The sequence below is a fragment of the Bison bison genome, unplaced genomic scaffold (assembly GCF_000754665.1).
Source record: "Bison bison bison isolate TAMUID 2011002044 unplaced genomic scaffold, Bison_UMD1.0 scf7180017864252, whole genome shotgun sequence".
NCBI lineage: Eukaryota > Metazoa > Chordata > Mammalia > Artiodactyla > Bovidae > Bison > Bison bison.
In genome coordinates this window covers 790,698-806,137 of record NW_011494824.1, presented here as the reverse complement: position 1 = coordinate 806,137, position 15,440 = coordinate 790,698, and the positions used below count along the sequence as shown (strand labels likewise).

Here is a 15,440-nt window from a genome sequence, read left to right as displayed (position 1 = left end):
GTTTCAGCTTTAGCATCAGTCCTTCCAAAGAACACCCAGGACTGATCTTTAGAATGGACTGGTTGGATCTCCTTGCAGTCCAAGGGACTCTCAAGAGTCTTCTCCAACACCACAGTTCAAAAGCATCAATCTTCAGTGCTCAGCTTTCTTCACAGTCCAACTCTCACATCCATACATGGCCACTGGAAAAACCATAGCCTGGACTAAACAGACCTTTGTTGGCAAAGTAATGTCTCTGCTTTTGAATATGCTATCTAGGTTGGTCACGACTTTCCTTCCAAGGAGTAAATGTCTTTTAATTTCATGGCTGCAATCACCATCTACGGTGATTTTGGAGCCCCCAAAAAATAAAGACTGACACTGTTTCCCCATCTATTTTCCATGAAGTGATGGGACCAGATGCCATGATCTTAGTTTTCTGAATGTTGAGTTTTAAGCCAAGTTCTTCACTCTCCTCTTTCACCTTCATCAAGAGGCTTTTTAGTTCCTCTTCACTTTCTGCCATAAGGGTGGTGTCATTTGCATATCTGAGGTTATTGATGTTTCTCCCAGCAATCTTGATTCCAGTTTGTGTTTCTTCCAGTCCAGCGTTTCTCATGATGTACTCTGCATATAAGTTAAATAAGGAGGATGACGTACAGCCTTAACGTACTCGTTTTCCTATTTGGAACCAGTCTGTTGTTCCATGTCCTGTTTAAACTGTTGCTTCCTGACCTGCATACAGATTTCTCAAGAGGCAGGTCAGGTGGTCTGGTATGCCCGTCTCTTTCAGAATTTTCCACAGTTTATTGTGATCCACACAGTCAAAGGCTTTGGCATAGTCAATAAAGCAGAAATAGATGTTTTTTTCTGAAACTCTCTTGCTTTTTTCGATGATCCAGCGGATGTTGGCAATTTGATCTCTGGTTCCTCTGCCTTTTCTAAAACCAGCTTGAACATCAGGAAGTTCACGGTTCATGTATTGCTTGTAGAATTTTGAGCATTACTTTACTAGCATGTGAGATGAGTGCCATTGTGCAGTAGTTTGAGCATTCTTCAGCATTGCTTTTCTTTGGGATTGGAATGAAAACTGACCTTTTCCAGTCCTGTGGCCACTGCTGAGTTTTCCAAATTTGCTGGCATACTGAGTGCAGCACTTTGACAGCCTCATCTTTCAGGATTTGGAATAGCTCAACTGGAATTCCATCACCTCCACTAGCTTTGTTCGTAGTGATGCTTTCTAAGGTCCACTTGACTTCACATTCCAGGATGTCTGGCTCTAGATGAGTGATCACACCATCGTGATTATCTGGGTCGTGAAGATCTTTTTTGTACAGTTCTTCTGTGTATTCTTGCCACCTCTTCTTAGTATCTTCTGCTTCTGCTTCCATACCATTTCTGTCCTTTATTGAGCCCATCTTTGCATGAAATGTTCCCTTGGTATCTCTAATTTTCTTGAAGAGATCTCTAGTCTTTCCCATTCTGTTGTTTTCCTCTATTTCTTTGCATTGATTGCTGAGGAAGGCTTTCTTATCTCTCCTTGCTATTCTTTGGAACTCTGCATTCAGATGCTCATATCTTTCCTTTTCTCCTTTGCTTTTTGCTTCTCTTTACCTGCTCACAGCCTGGTAATTACTTGCCTTTTGCAATCGTCCTTTTGACTGCAAGGAGATCAAACCAGTCAATCCTAAAGGAAATCAGTCCTAAATATTCACTGGAAGGACTGAAGCTGAAACTCCAGTACTTTGGCCACCTGATTCGAAGAACTGACTCATTGGAAAAGACCCTGATGCAGGGAAAGATTGAATGCAGGAGGAGAAGGGGACAATAGAGGATGAGATGGTTGAATGGGATCACTGACTGGATGGGCATGAGTTTGAGCGAGCTCCGGGAGTTGGTGACAGACAGGTAAGCCTGGCGTGCTGCAGTCCATGGGGTCACAAAGAGTCAGACATGACTGAGCGACTGAACTGAACTGACTGCGATTGTCCCTCTAGAACAATGAAGATGTAAGGTCATCGGAGCAAAAAACTGGCCTTCCTGCTCCTTTGCTGACTTCAGGTGCTCTGGGGGCACTGAAGAAATGCATCTAGGCTGTGCCATCCCTCCACTCATGGTCTTACTCCATAACTTTCCTTGGGTTTGATGATGAGCATGTCATCAAGGGGAGAATGAGTGGCTTTGTTGAAATCAAGGCTCTACATTAGAAGGACAGGATTTCTTTTTTAGTGAGCTCATCTTTATATTAGTGTTTTTAAGTAATTCCTCTCTGTAAGAAAGAAACAAAATTCTGACATTTCTATATCAATAAACTCTTCAAATCTTATTTTTTACACTGATGTATAATGATTCAAACTTTAAAAATTTATAGGAGGCTGTCCCAAGTGGCACTAGTGGTAAGGAATCCACCTGCCAGTGCAGGAGATAAAAGTGTGATCCTTGGGTCAGGAAGATGCCCTGGGCAACTCGCTCTGGTATGCTTGCCTGGAAAATTCCATGGTCAGAGGAGCCTTGTGCGCTACAGTCCATGGGGTCACAAAGAGTCAGACATGACTGACTGAGCACACACACACACACACACACACAGGGTATATTCACTAGGTAGAGAGAAATTGCACCCAGAAAATTTTCTAAAATAATTAGGGATTCTCAGAGAACCCAGTTTTTAACACTGGTCACTACAAGAACAAGTGAATCAGTGAATAGTCAGTGACAGAACACAAGAGTAACTGATGGCAGAATTTCTAAGGGTGAGCTCACTTTCTTCTCCTTTCTTAGATTCCATTGACTGAACCGTGGACTGATCTCTTCATCAGCATGTAGATTGACTCCAGCCCCTGGCTGCAGGAACAGAACTTGTTCATCAGCCAGCATTCCTCCAGGCTAATTCTCCATTTAAACAAGCACTTAAACTACCGGGTGGAAGGTCTCCGGACCTCAAACATGGTTCGATGCTCACTTCTGTTCCAACTTTAAGACAGTTAGATAAGACATAGTAATGAGAAATTTTAACTGAGGACTAAAACTCTTGTGAAAATATTTTTTATTTATATTCCAAAAAACAGCATTGCCTACAGGATTTGTCCCTGCAGCAAAACTGTCTTGGGTTCAAGTTCCAGCTGAAGCACTTTCTAGCTCTTTATGTCGTTGTTCAGTCACTAAGTTGTGTCTGACTCTTTGTGACCCCATGGACTGCAGCACGCCAGGCCTCCATGTCCATCACCAACTCCCTGAGTTTACCCAAACTCATGTCCATTGAGTCAGTGATGCCATCCAGCCATCTCATCCTCTGCCACCCCTTTCTCCTCCTGCCTTCACTCTTTTCCAGCATCAGGGTCTTTTCCAATGAGTTGGCTTTTCACCTCAGGTGGCCAAAGTATTGGAGCTTCAGCTTCAGCATCAGTCCTTCCAATGAATATTCAGGACTGATCTCCTTTAGGATGGACTGGTTGGATCTCCTTGCAGTCCAAGGGACTCTCAAGCACCACAGTTCAAAAGCATCACTTCTTCAGTACTAGCTCTTTATAATCTTGGGCAGTTTCTTAATCTCCATGCGCCTCCATTTCCTGTCGTGTTAGAGGGATAGAGGTAGCATCTACCTGGTTGATCCGGGGAGGAAACTCCTACCACATGTGGAGTACTTAGAACCATGTAACAACTCTTTCCTGAGTGGTTCTACATTAATAATCATGGTATTGTTAAATTAATAAAGAGCATTACATGAAAGCATTCAGGCATTGATTCTAAAATATTGAATTTATGTCAACAGTTTGGGGTAAAATGGGAGACAGGTTGAAAAGTTGCCCAGTAAGCCATAGGTCTGGGCACGATCTTTAAAGAAGTCAGTGAGTAGTGGTGGTAACGGGAGGAGGAAGGAGGCTGGGGGGCTGAGGAGCAGATGATGAGGCCGAGGGGGAAGCCACACCAGCGTTAACCAGGGAGCCAGGATCTGGACTGTGCCCAAGCTCCGTGCGTTACCTCATCTGGCCTTCAAATCCCTTTAGGTAGTTACTGTTATTGACATCCTTTTACTGATGGGGCAGAGAGGTGGCGGGTAAGGGGCTTGCCCAGGAGCTCACGGGGCCTCCCACGAGCTGAAGCCTGGCTGTACGGCCAGGACCACGTGTGACCGCCTCTTCTCCCACTCAGCCTGGAGCAGGAACGTAACTCTCAGCCGCTCTGTTCTTCCTTCTGCCTTTCCACCTCCTCATGTGGTCAGAAAAGTGCAGGTCATTTCCTTCACGTTGTCTGCCTATAATTACCTAGTGGATTCTTTTCTTTAAAAAAAAAAAAAAAAATCAGTACATCCTGTGTAATACACTGGGGAAAAAACCAAGGTTCAATCTTCCCAGGCAAGCTGGGCGCTGGGAAAGAAAAGACCCGGACGTGTTCCGAGGGCCTCCGTGGGGACTCCTTTCACCCAGGCTCCTGAACCTTCACAGCCCAGTGGGGAGTGGGGAGCCTTTCCAGTCCCCAGTTTGAGACTCAAGAGTGTCTCAAGAGGGTCGCTTGTTCAGTCTTAAAGCCACTGCCACTCCGGGGACTCCAGCCTGGGTCTGGGTGCCTGAGCCCTCCCATCTGCTTTCTCTCCCCCCCACCCCCTCCCTGTGCGCTCCTGGGAAGGTGTGCAGGTGTGCAGGGAGGGAGCAGGCAGGGGAGGGAGGTGGGGGTGGAGTGGGGCAGAGGCCAGCTCGCCTGCAATATGGATGGTGGGCCCCCTATTCTCGGTGCCCAAGCTAGACCGCATTCACCATTTTCCTTCCCTGGTTATTTCCCGTCCCCCTTCCTGCCCCCATGAGGAGGCAGGTCTTGCAGTGACAGCCCTGGGTTTTAAATTGCTGATGAAGGAAGGAGAGGTCATTGAAGAGCTGCTAATGGCTGTGGCCATTTAACCCTGAAGGCAATTATAACCACTTAGCTGGGGTGTGCTTTGGTGTGCCTGCTGTTTCCTTTAAGACTGTGAAAGATGCCTGGGAGGGCAAGGGGAAAGAAGATGGTTTGGGAAGAACGCTTTATTCCTTGTCCCTGTTGGGGTTTTATTGAATTATCCAGATAGAACTCATTTGATGCAGCAGTCAACCTTTGTTGTCATTTCCTTCTGCGTCATCACCAGGCGCTTGCACCCGTGGGGTGATAACTCCCCAGCACATCAGCTTCCTCGCCTGCCTGGCTGGGTAGGAAGGAAATATCCCGTCTCCCAGGAGCGGGGGATTATTTGTAATGTAATTAAAAGACTACTTCAAGGAGAGACACACCTGCCTGCTCTCTGCCCATGAGCCATTCAGAGGGAAAGAGCAGATGGGGTGCTTGTCGAGGGGGCATGGCTGTGCTGGTTCCTAGGACAGTCTGAGCTGAGCCAGGAGGCCGTGGCTGCCCAGGGGAGGGTTGCAGGGCGCCTGGGGCAGGAGAGGTGGCAGCCCATTAAGAGAAGTCCTATGGGAGTGTTCTGGGCCCTGGGTCTGAGCTTCGCCAACCAGGGAGGAGAGTTAATTCTAAAGGAAGACAGGGAGGGAATCTGGGCGGCCCAGAAGCTTGCTTTCTGACTCCCCACATGCCAGGCATTTTTAAGAAGGAGAACTTACCTGTCTCCAGGGTAGCCTTTAACATCAGGGAAGTAACCAGCCTTCCAGTTCTGTCCTGTCCTAAGTCCATGTGAAGCCCCTTCACCTGCTCACTATGGCCAAAAATGCCTTTGAAAGCACTCCCTTTCCCAAGTTAGAAGGAACAAGGGGTGGAGGTACAAGCCCTTGGATCAGAAAGAGCTTTTATCAAATCCTGAAAGGGGCTTTCAGCCTCTTCCCAGCTCTGGGGAGAGTCAGCAGGTTATCCCCCCAGGTGCTGAAGCCTTTGCTTTAATAAGTGTGAGGATGATGGTCAGCAAGGATGTTGTCTGGGCCTGGTAACTGGGAAGGAGAAGAAAAGATGAATTTGAGGGGTATTTGTGAGATGACCATATGGGTGTAAAGGAAATGGAAGAGTCAAGTGGCTCTTGTGTTTCAAGCTTGAGTCATTGAGTGGATAAATTGAGACAGAAAACACAGGAGAGGTGTCATGCTCACTTACCGACTCATTGAAGTGGAGTGCCCATGGGCTGTCTCAGTGGGGTGCCCAAGGGCTGTCTCAGTGGAGATGTCTATCAAGCAATTGGATGTTCATGTCAGAAGCTTGGTCAAGAGGTGGAGGCTGAAGATAAAGACGCTGGCAGTGTATACATGGAAGGTGAAATCCTGGAAGCAAGGACAGTGTTCGTGAGAAGAGCAGTAAGCTGAGAATAAGACCCTGGGGAAACCAGAGGAGGGTCTGAGGTGTGGCAGGAGAACACAGACTGTGCAGGGCACTTCACTGTTGATAAATAAGGTGTCATTCTTTAAAGGGAGTGATTCAAGTGAAGGTGGATCAGAGAATGTCATTCCTACAGGAGCTTTTTCAATTAATCTATATAAAAGAAATCTACAAAAGTAAATCAGTCACGTCCAATCATTTGCACACTATCTGTGGCTGCTTTCCCACTACAGTGGCAGAGTTGAATAGCTGTGACAGAGAAAGAAAAAGCTTACTGACGTGTGCTCTTTGTGTGTAGGCTGCTGGGTGTATACAGTCTATTTTGGACACACATGTGAGCTCATTCTACACTGTTTTCTGCCTAGTCCTATTTCTGTTTCACAGTCTGGTGTGGACTGTCCCACAGAGGCACACACACATTCGTCTCAGGTTGGGTGTAATTCACCACTGCCCTGTAGGATGTTTTAGTGGTTTTCAGGTTTTAGCCTGACCTGCAGGGAACCTTCACACACACATGAACTGTTCTGGATGAGTACATAAAATGGACAGATTCAGCCAAACTGGCGCCCTACCATATACTCTCAATGAGTCAGATTCTTTTCATTTTAAGGGCTAAACTGCTAATCCCTGTGAGGAAACGGGAGCTAACAAAATAAAGGAAATGTGCAAGTTTACCACATTTGTGTAATCTGAATAAAATTTTACAATGTCTAATATTTACTATAGCCTCCTTTAAGGTCTGCCCACTGCTCTTATTTCTGAAGGTGAGTGTCTTAGTCTACACAGGCAGCTATAATAAAATATCACAGACTGGGTGGCTTATAAACAACAGAAATGTATTTCTCACAGTTCTAGTGGCTGGGTTGTCCAGGATCAAGACTCCAGCAGATTCCATGCCTGATGAGAGCTTGCTTCTTAGCTCATAGATAACAGTCTTCCCACGGGTTTTCCTCACATGATGGAAGGGGCAAGGGAGCTAACTGCCTGGGATCTCTTTTATAAGAGCACCTATCCTATGTATTTGGACTTCACCCTCAAGACCTAAAAACTTCCCCCAAACTCCTACCTCCTGATATAATCAACTTAAATTGGTGATTAGGTTTCAACTTAAAATTTGGGGGAGGATGCAGACATTCAGTTAATAGCAGTGGAGTTCACTGGGCTTTCCCCATTTGACTTCAGATCAAGATCTAATCAGAATCTGAAGGTAAAAATCAAGATGGGTATTCCTTTTAGCCTCAGATGGGTCATTTACATTTTCAGTGACCTCTTTGTTGTTGTTATTCAGTCGCTCAGTTGTGTCCAACTCTTTGTGACCTTGTGAACTGCGTGTAGCACTCCAGACTTCCCTGTTCTTCCCTCTCTCCCAGAGTTTGCTCAAACTTACCTGCATTGAGTCAGTGATGCCATCCAACCATCTCATACTCTGTCATCCCCTTCTCCTCCTGCCTTCAATCTTGCCCAGCATCAGGGTCTTTTCCAATGAGTCAGCTCTTTGCATCAGGTGGTCAAAGTTTTGGAGCTCCAGCTTCAGCATCAGTCCTTCCAACGAATATTCAGGACTGATTTCCTTTGGGATGGACTGGTTGGATCTCCTTGCTGTCCAAGGGGTTCTCAAGAGTCTTCTCCAGCACCACAGCTCAAAAGCATCAATTCTTTAGTGCTCAGATTTCTTTATGGTCAAACTCTCACATCTGTATATGACTACTAAAAAATCCAGTCTAGACCTCTGTCCAAACCACAGCAATCCTTCTGCAAATATACTAAGCAGAAAATCAGACAATTAAGATACTTAGTATCTATATTTGGAGAAGGAAATGGTAACCCACTCCACTATTCTTGCCTGGAGAATCCCAGGGACAGAGGAGCCTGGTGGGCTGCCATCCACAGGGTCACACAGAGTCAGACACGACTGAAGTGACTTAGCAGCAGCAGCAGCAGTACCTATATTTAAGGAGTTAACATTATTTTTCATTCTAATATTTGGTAACCAATATCTCTCAAAATTAGATATCTAACAGAGAATACAACAAAATACAACTGTTGTACATATTTCCACTGCCTTATTTCTGGATTCTTTAAAGGGCAAGAACACTTATTTAAATCATCTCTGGGCCCGCATTTTGCCTAGTGTGTGGTAGGCACCTAGGGGATGTTGGTTGAACTGAACTAATTTTCTCTTCCTATTTCAACTGAATTGTTTGTTTGTTCTCTTACAGAATGAAGACATTCAAATGTTGTTTTAAGTATCACCTACAACAGAAAGTTTTCATCCTGTTTCTAACCCTATGGCTGCTCTCGTTGTTGAAGCTCCTAAATGTTAAACGATTCCTCTTCCCTGAACGGGGCATTTACTTGGTTGAGTACTCTCTAAGTACCTCGCCTTTTGTAAGGAACAGATACACCCATATCAAGAATGAAATCGGATATGAGATTAACTGTTCGGGTGTCTATGAACAGGAGCCTTTGGAAATTGGCAAGAGTCTGGAAATAAGAAGAAGAACCATCATCGACTTGGATGATGATGATGTTGTGGCAATCACCAGTGATTGTGAGATTTATCAGGCCCTCCGAAGCTACGATGAAAAGCTTGTTTCAGAGGAGGAGAAGAGCTTCCCAATAGCCTATTCTTTGGTTGTTCACAAAGATGCAATTATGGTTGAAAGGCTAATCCTTGCCATATACAACCAGCACAATATTTATTGCATCCATTATGACCAAAAATCACCGGATACCTTCAAAGTTGCCATGAACAACTTAGCTAAGTGCTTCTCCAATATTTTCATTGCTTCCAAATTAGAGACTGTGCAGTACGCACACATTTCCAGACTCCAGGCTGATTTAAATTGCCTGTCAGACCTCCTCAAGTCTTCAGTTCAGTGGAAATATGTTATCAACCTGTGTGGGCAGGATTTTCCTTTGAAGTCAAACTTCGAATTAGTGTCAGAGTTGAAGAAACTCAATGGATCAAATATGTTAGAGACAGTGAAACCCCCTAGCACTAAGACGGAAAGATTCACTTATCACCATGAGCTCAAACAGGCACCTTATGAATATGTGAAACTACCGATGAGGACGAACATTTCCAAGGAGGCCCCCCCTCATAACATCGAGATATTTGTTGGCAGTGCTTATTTTGTGTTAAGTCGAGCATTTGTTAAATATATTTTCAACAACTCCTTTGTTAAAGACTTTTTTGCCTGGTCTAAAGATACATACTCACCTGATGAACACTTTTGGGCTACCTTAATTCGGGTACCAGGAATCCCTGGGGAGATTTCTAAGACAGCCCAGGATGTGTCTGACCTGCAGAGTAAGACCCGCCTGGTCAAGTGGAATTATCTAGAAGGCCTTTTCTATCCCAGTTGTACTGGCTCTCACCTCCGAAGTGTGTGTATCTATGGAGCAGCGGAACTAAGGTGGCTTATGAAATATGGACACTGGTTTGCTAATAAATTTGATTCTAAGGTGGACCCCGTCTTGATTAAATGCTTGGCAGAAAAGCTTGAAGAACAGCAGAGAAAGTGGATCACACTGTCTTCAGCAAAGTTATTTATGGCTAAACCTTCCGTAACCACCTCATGATAAAACTGTAATGGAAAAAAGGTTAAGATGGAATTGCATGCTATACCACAGCCAGTACCATTTGAAAGGTGTCTACAATTCCCTGAACAAGGGAAAGAGACCTGGCCTTTGGTGACAATTAGTCTGCAATTGGTTGGGTGTTTTATGTTTGTTTTCACTTGTAATCTCACTGAGCTAAGTGGGAGATTTTAAACAGTCAGTAATCTGATATGTGTTGACTTTCTGCTGTATACCGGGCACTTTTTAAAAAACATACAGGAATTAAATCCCAGTTGTCATGAGTTACAGTTACCCCAGTCACACAGCAATCTTACTATCTTAGGTTCTCCACATGACAATCAGGGTGCGGCTGAAGAAGTAGTGGAGTGATTACATAGCCGTGTTAGCCGCCAATTTCAGAGCAGTGTTCAAGCGCAGTGACCAGCACTCCACTTGCCTGTTAATTCAGCTCCTTAGACTCTTCTCAACCATTAGAATATTAGAAAGACTGTACTACCTCAGAAGAACTCAAAGAATTGTTCGATTTCCTACTTGCCAAAGCGTAACTTACCTTGTGGCACCTTGTCTGTTGCGTGCACGGCCCGGGACATCGATGGCCGGGCGTTTCTAGCGTGTGAGTATCAGGAAAACGGCCGGGAGTTTCTAGCGTGTGAGTGTCAGGAAGGCGGCCGGGCGTTTCTAGCGTGTGAGTGTCAGGAAGGCGGTGGGGTGCCTGGGGGAGCGGCAGTGCTGCTGAGAGGGAATGAAGGGATCTGTATGACTTTTCCATCACATTTCCCAGCGGTGTCCAGAATGGCCTCCTATTTTAATTCAGCTGTTTCTTTAAAACATATTTACTGATTAAAATTAAAAACTGCTTAACAGTTCAGCGTCACTCTCCAGAACATTGAACCTAAGTCTTTCAATTCATAGATTATCAGTATATGTAAGTTGTTGGTTTTTTTTTTTTTTTACACCGCAATAGGTACAATTTTGTTTTGTGAAACTGTCAAGCTAAAAATCACTGAATTTTCTTCAAAAGATTGTGTGAAATAAGACAGCTTTCTAAATTAACTATTAGTCATTTAAAGCGTATTCTTCTCCAACAACTATCAAGTAGAGTTCAAACGTAAAATTATCAAAGCTCTAAGTTTATTGCAGTGTTCTCAGCTTTGATCTAAGAGAGAAAAAGCTAATTTTCCTAAGGACATAGCAAGGAAATTCACTAATAATATTTTGTGAAAACTACACCTTAGAAAACTACCAAAATGAGTCAAAATATACATGTATTTTCCTGTAATTACTGTGCTGGAGGTGAAATGAGACAGGAGTGAGGGTCCTCAGAACAGGTTATGATATTTTTACGTCTACTGGGAAATCATGAAACTCATGTCAGAATTTCTTGGTGATCTTATGTTTCAATGTCAGCCTCAGTGACTACATAAATATATGGTAATCCAGGCTAGTATGAGACAGTTGGGAAGACTGAAGTATTGAAATGTGTTTTTGAATGTCTGTTTTCTACATGTGAGATGCCTTTTGCTTGTTTTAAAGTTTATGATACGGTCTGCCAAGTGGCACCACTTCTGTCTCTCTTTCTTTTTCTCATGAATTCATTTATATTCTCTTTTTTTCTGCCTCCTTCAAATTACCAGTTTGTCCATGTGTGTGACTGTGACAAGCTTGTTGCTTTCCTCTCCAGGAGCCTCAGTTTTCTTCGTCTATAAAGGGAACACGTGGGTGTGTCCTGGCTGCCTCACAGATTTCTGTGTGAGGGTATCAAATGCAATCGTGTATGAAGTGGCTTGAAGATGGGGACAAATTATTGAAATACCAGCAAGCAGTCTTACTGTGAGGGAAATGGAGATCCCAACCCCATTGTGATACTTAACCATGCACCTTTTCTGAAAAACCTTCCAAATATACAAAGAAGGCACAATCTTCAAGGCAACTTCTGTAACTGAGTCCAGTTATGAAGAAACCCCTGTCCCGACACCTGGGGTCCTTTTTAAGCCAGTAGGATTAGGAAATTGGCCCAGTGGCCTGAATCAGGAGTAGGGGTAGAAATATTTTTCCTACCACCCAGGCTTAAAACACAAAGCCCTGCTGAAATGTTTGCTATGCTTTTGGTCATCAGAATAATGTAAATGATAGAGAAATACCGACCTCCTGGTCCAATGTCTTGTCTCCTGGTGACAAATGATCCTAGCCTTTGTTTAGTGGGAAATTTTCCAGATGTTAGTCACTTTAATGCCATATTCAAGTGAAACATGGCGCCATGAAGAGGTGACAGTGCCTTGTCCCCATGGACACATTTCTCAGGATTCAGTTCCTGACAGTTTGCCTGTCATTTGGGGGAGCTTGTCAGATCATTCTCTCTTGCCTTGGGAATCCCACAGATTCCTGCATGCCTTCAAACCTCCTTCAAACCTGATTCTCCCCTGAAATGTTTTAGTATGGTTCTCTCTAGTCTGGAGAATGTTTGGCAGTCTGTGTTTTATAATAATTCTTTGCATAGTATTTATTGACACTAGATTCTATGTTATTTGACGATGAGACCATTACCTTGGAGTTTGTAAATTATATCAGATAATAATGAAAGAGCCACCCAAATATGTCTACATTATGTGAATAATCTACTGTAATTTAAAGACTGGTGTTGCTGCTATTTATAATGTTTAGGTTATTTTAATTGAAATATATGTAATGTTTAAATTTAGGGAATTAAATTCGAAGATTTCTCTTGCCTTCCAGAATGTGAATATTATACATAAGTATATATATTTTTGACATATTGTGGAGAAAACAAAATGACAATCTTTTCATGAGACTGTAAAGTGAATGATGATGATGGAATGAGCTTTGATTTTTGTTAACATTTTTATCAACGTGTCTCGAAATCTCCAACTTTTTTTTCCACGTTTCTTGAAAGACATGTTCCCATTATATGAGTTTTAAGTAGATTGGGGTTGCATTTTTGTATTATGCTGTTACTAGATGTTAATCTCTAGTACGGTCAAATAAAATGTGCCTCCAAAACCAAGACCTTGGAATCTCTGATGTTTCCTTTTTTCTGGTTGTACTGGTTCCCCACACTCTTTCAGTTGATGACACTTGCCCAGTATTTGAAGAGGACAGTTAATTTCACCTCAGAGTCAAAATTTAAAAATCAGTGTGTGTATTATATGCAGAATATAGGTTCACAAATTTGAATTTAATTTGGCAAAGTCTCAAAGAATGTTCCAGAATTTCTCTTAATTCTCCTTCAGGTTAGTTTCTCCTCTCAGATTAACTATGTAGAGAAATATTCTCACTTGCTTGATTACTTTATGGAAGTTTGTTCTTAACAGAGTAGGTTGAGCTCTTTCTCTTTCGTTCCTCAGTCCCTGGAAAAGCAATACTTCCTCTCTGCACCAGGATGCCTGCCCTGGCTGGGAGCCCCGCGGGTATGAGGAGGCTGCACCAGGATCCTCAGACTCGATGGCTGGGTGCTTCTGGATGAGTTTCTCTCTGTCCTGGGTAACACCATCTTTGCAGCTCTACTAAACTGAGGGGTATTTGGCATCACTGACGCCCCCACCGCCACCCCTGCTCTGGAGATCCTCCTGGCCAGTTAGTTTCCTTCTAGCACCCTTTCTAAAGCAGCAACAGTCACCATCCTCCCTAACTAACAAGGAGTATGCGTGTCACACTCATAAATCACAATCCATCTTGAGGAATAAGGCTATTTTAGGAAAATTCAATATAAAAAACTAACATCTACTTTAACCTAAGATTAATTCTAGGTCTTACCAAGCTGGACAGCTTTGCAAATCCACAGTAATCCCATGGAAGAATTCAGACTGCTTTAGGTAGTGGCAGTGGTAGGGTGGGTATACAGCATGGCATTGACAACCCATTAGGCTTGATTTCCAGATTCCGTTCAGTTCAGTTCAGTCACTCAGTCGTGTCCAACTCTGAGACCCCATGGACTGCAGCACACCAGGCCTCCCTGTCCATCACCAACTCCCAGAGTTTACTCAAACTCATGTCCATTGAGTCAGTGATGCCATCCAACCATCTCATCCTCTGTCACCCGCTTCTTCTCCTGCCTTCAATCTTTTCCAGCATCAGGGTCTTTCCCAAGGAGTCAGTTCTTCGCATCAGGTGGCCAAAGTATTGGAGTTTCAGCTTCGGCATCAGTCCTTCCAATGAACAACCAGGACTGATCTCCTTTAGGATGGACTGGTTGGATCTCCTTGCAGTCCAAGAGACTCTCAAGAGTCTTCTCCAACACCACAGCTCAAAAGCATCATTCTTTGGTGCTCAGCTTTCTTTATAGTCCAACTCTCACATCCATACATGACCACTGGAAAAACCATAGCTTTGACTAGATGGACCATTGTTGGTAAAGTGATGTCTCTGCTTTTTAATATGCTGTCTAGGTTGGTCATAACTCTTCTTCCAAGGAGCAAGCATCTTTTAATTTCATGGCTGCAATCACAATCTGCAGTGATTTTGGAGCCCCCCAAAATAAAGTCTCTCACCATTTTCACTGTTTCCCCATCTATTTTCCATGAAGTGATGGATCTGCATACCATCATCTTAGTTTTCTGAATGTTGAGTTTTAAGCCAACTTTTTCACTCTCCTCTTTCACTTTCATCAAGAGGCTCTTTAGTTCTTCTCCACTTTCTGCCATAAGGGTGGTGTCATCTGCATATCTGAGCTTATTGATATTTCTTTCGGGAATCTTGATTCCAGCTTGTGCTTCATCCAGTCTGGCATTTTGCATGATGTACTCTGCATATAAGTTAAATAAGCAGGGTGACAATATACAGCCTTGACGTACTCCTTTCCCGATTTGGAACCAGTCTGTTGTTCTATGTCTGGTTCTAACTGTTGCTTCTTGAGCTGCATACAGATTTCTCAGGAGGCAGGTCAGATGGTCTGGTATTCCCATCTCTTTAAGAATTTTCCAGTTTGTTGTGATCCACACAGTCAAAGTCTTTGGTGTAGTCAATAAAGCAGAAGTAGATGTTTTCTGGAACTCTCTTGCTTTTTCCATGATCCAACGGATGTTGGCAACTTGATCTCTGCCTTTTCTGGTTCCTCTGCCTTTTCTAAATCCACCTTGAACATCTGGAAGTTCATGGTCCACGTACTGTTGAAGCCTAGCTTGGAGAATTTTGAGCATTACATTGCTAGGGTGTGAGATGAGTGCAATTGTGTGGTAGTTTGAGCATTCTTTGGCATTGCCTTTCTTTGGGATTGGAATGAAAACTGACCTTTTCCAGTCCTGTGGCCACTGCTGAGTTTTCCAAATTTGCTGGCATATTGGGTGCAGTACTTTCACAGCATCATCTTTCAGGATTTGAAATAGCTCAACTGGAATTCCATCACCTCCACTAGCTTTGTTCGTAGTGATGCTTTCTAAGGCCCACTTGACTTTGCATTCTAGGATGTCTGGCTCTAGGTGAGTGATCACAGCATAGTGATTATCTTGGTGGTGAAGACCTTTTTTGTATAGTTCTTCTGTATACTCTTGCCACCTCTTCTTAATATCTTTTGCTTCTGTTAAGTCCATACCATTTCTGTCCTTTATTGAGCCCATCTTTGCATGAAATGGTCCCTTGGT

General features: G+C 43.6%; 1 protein-coding gene across 5 annotated transcripts in view; it reads left to right on the top strand.

Annotated features, from left to right (window-relative positions):
- The window catches only part of GCNT4 (glucosaminyl (N-acetyl) transferase 4, core 2), a 31,757-nt gene extending 18,889 nt beyond the window's left edge, over nt 1-12,868 (top strand). For all 5 annotated transcript variants that reach the window (XM_010847596.1, XM_010847592.1, XM_010847595.1 and 2 more), the window contains exon 2: nt 8,481-12,868. In XM_010847596.1, the coding sequence (XP_010845898.1) occupies nt 8,482-9,846 (1,365 nt within the window). In that variant the 5' untranslated portion in view covers nt 8,481 and the 3' untranslated portion in view covers nt 9,847-12,868. The remainder of the gene's footprint in view (nt 1-8,480) is intronic.
- Nucleotides 12,869-15,440: the final 2,572 nt, after the last annotated feature.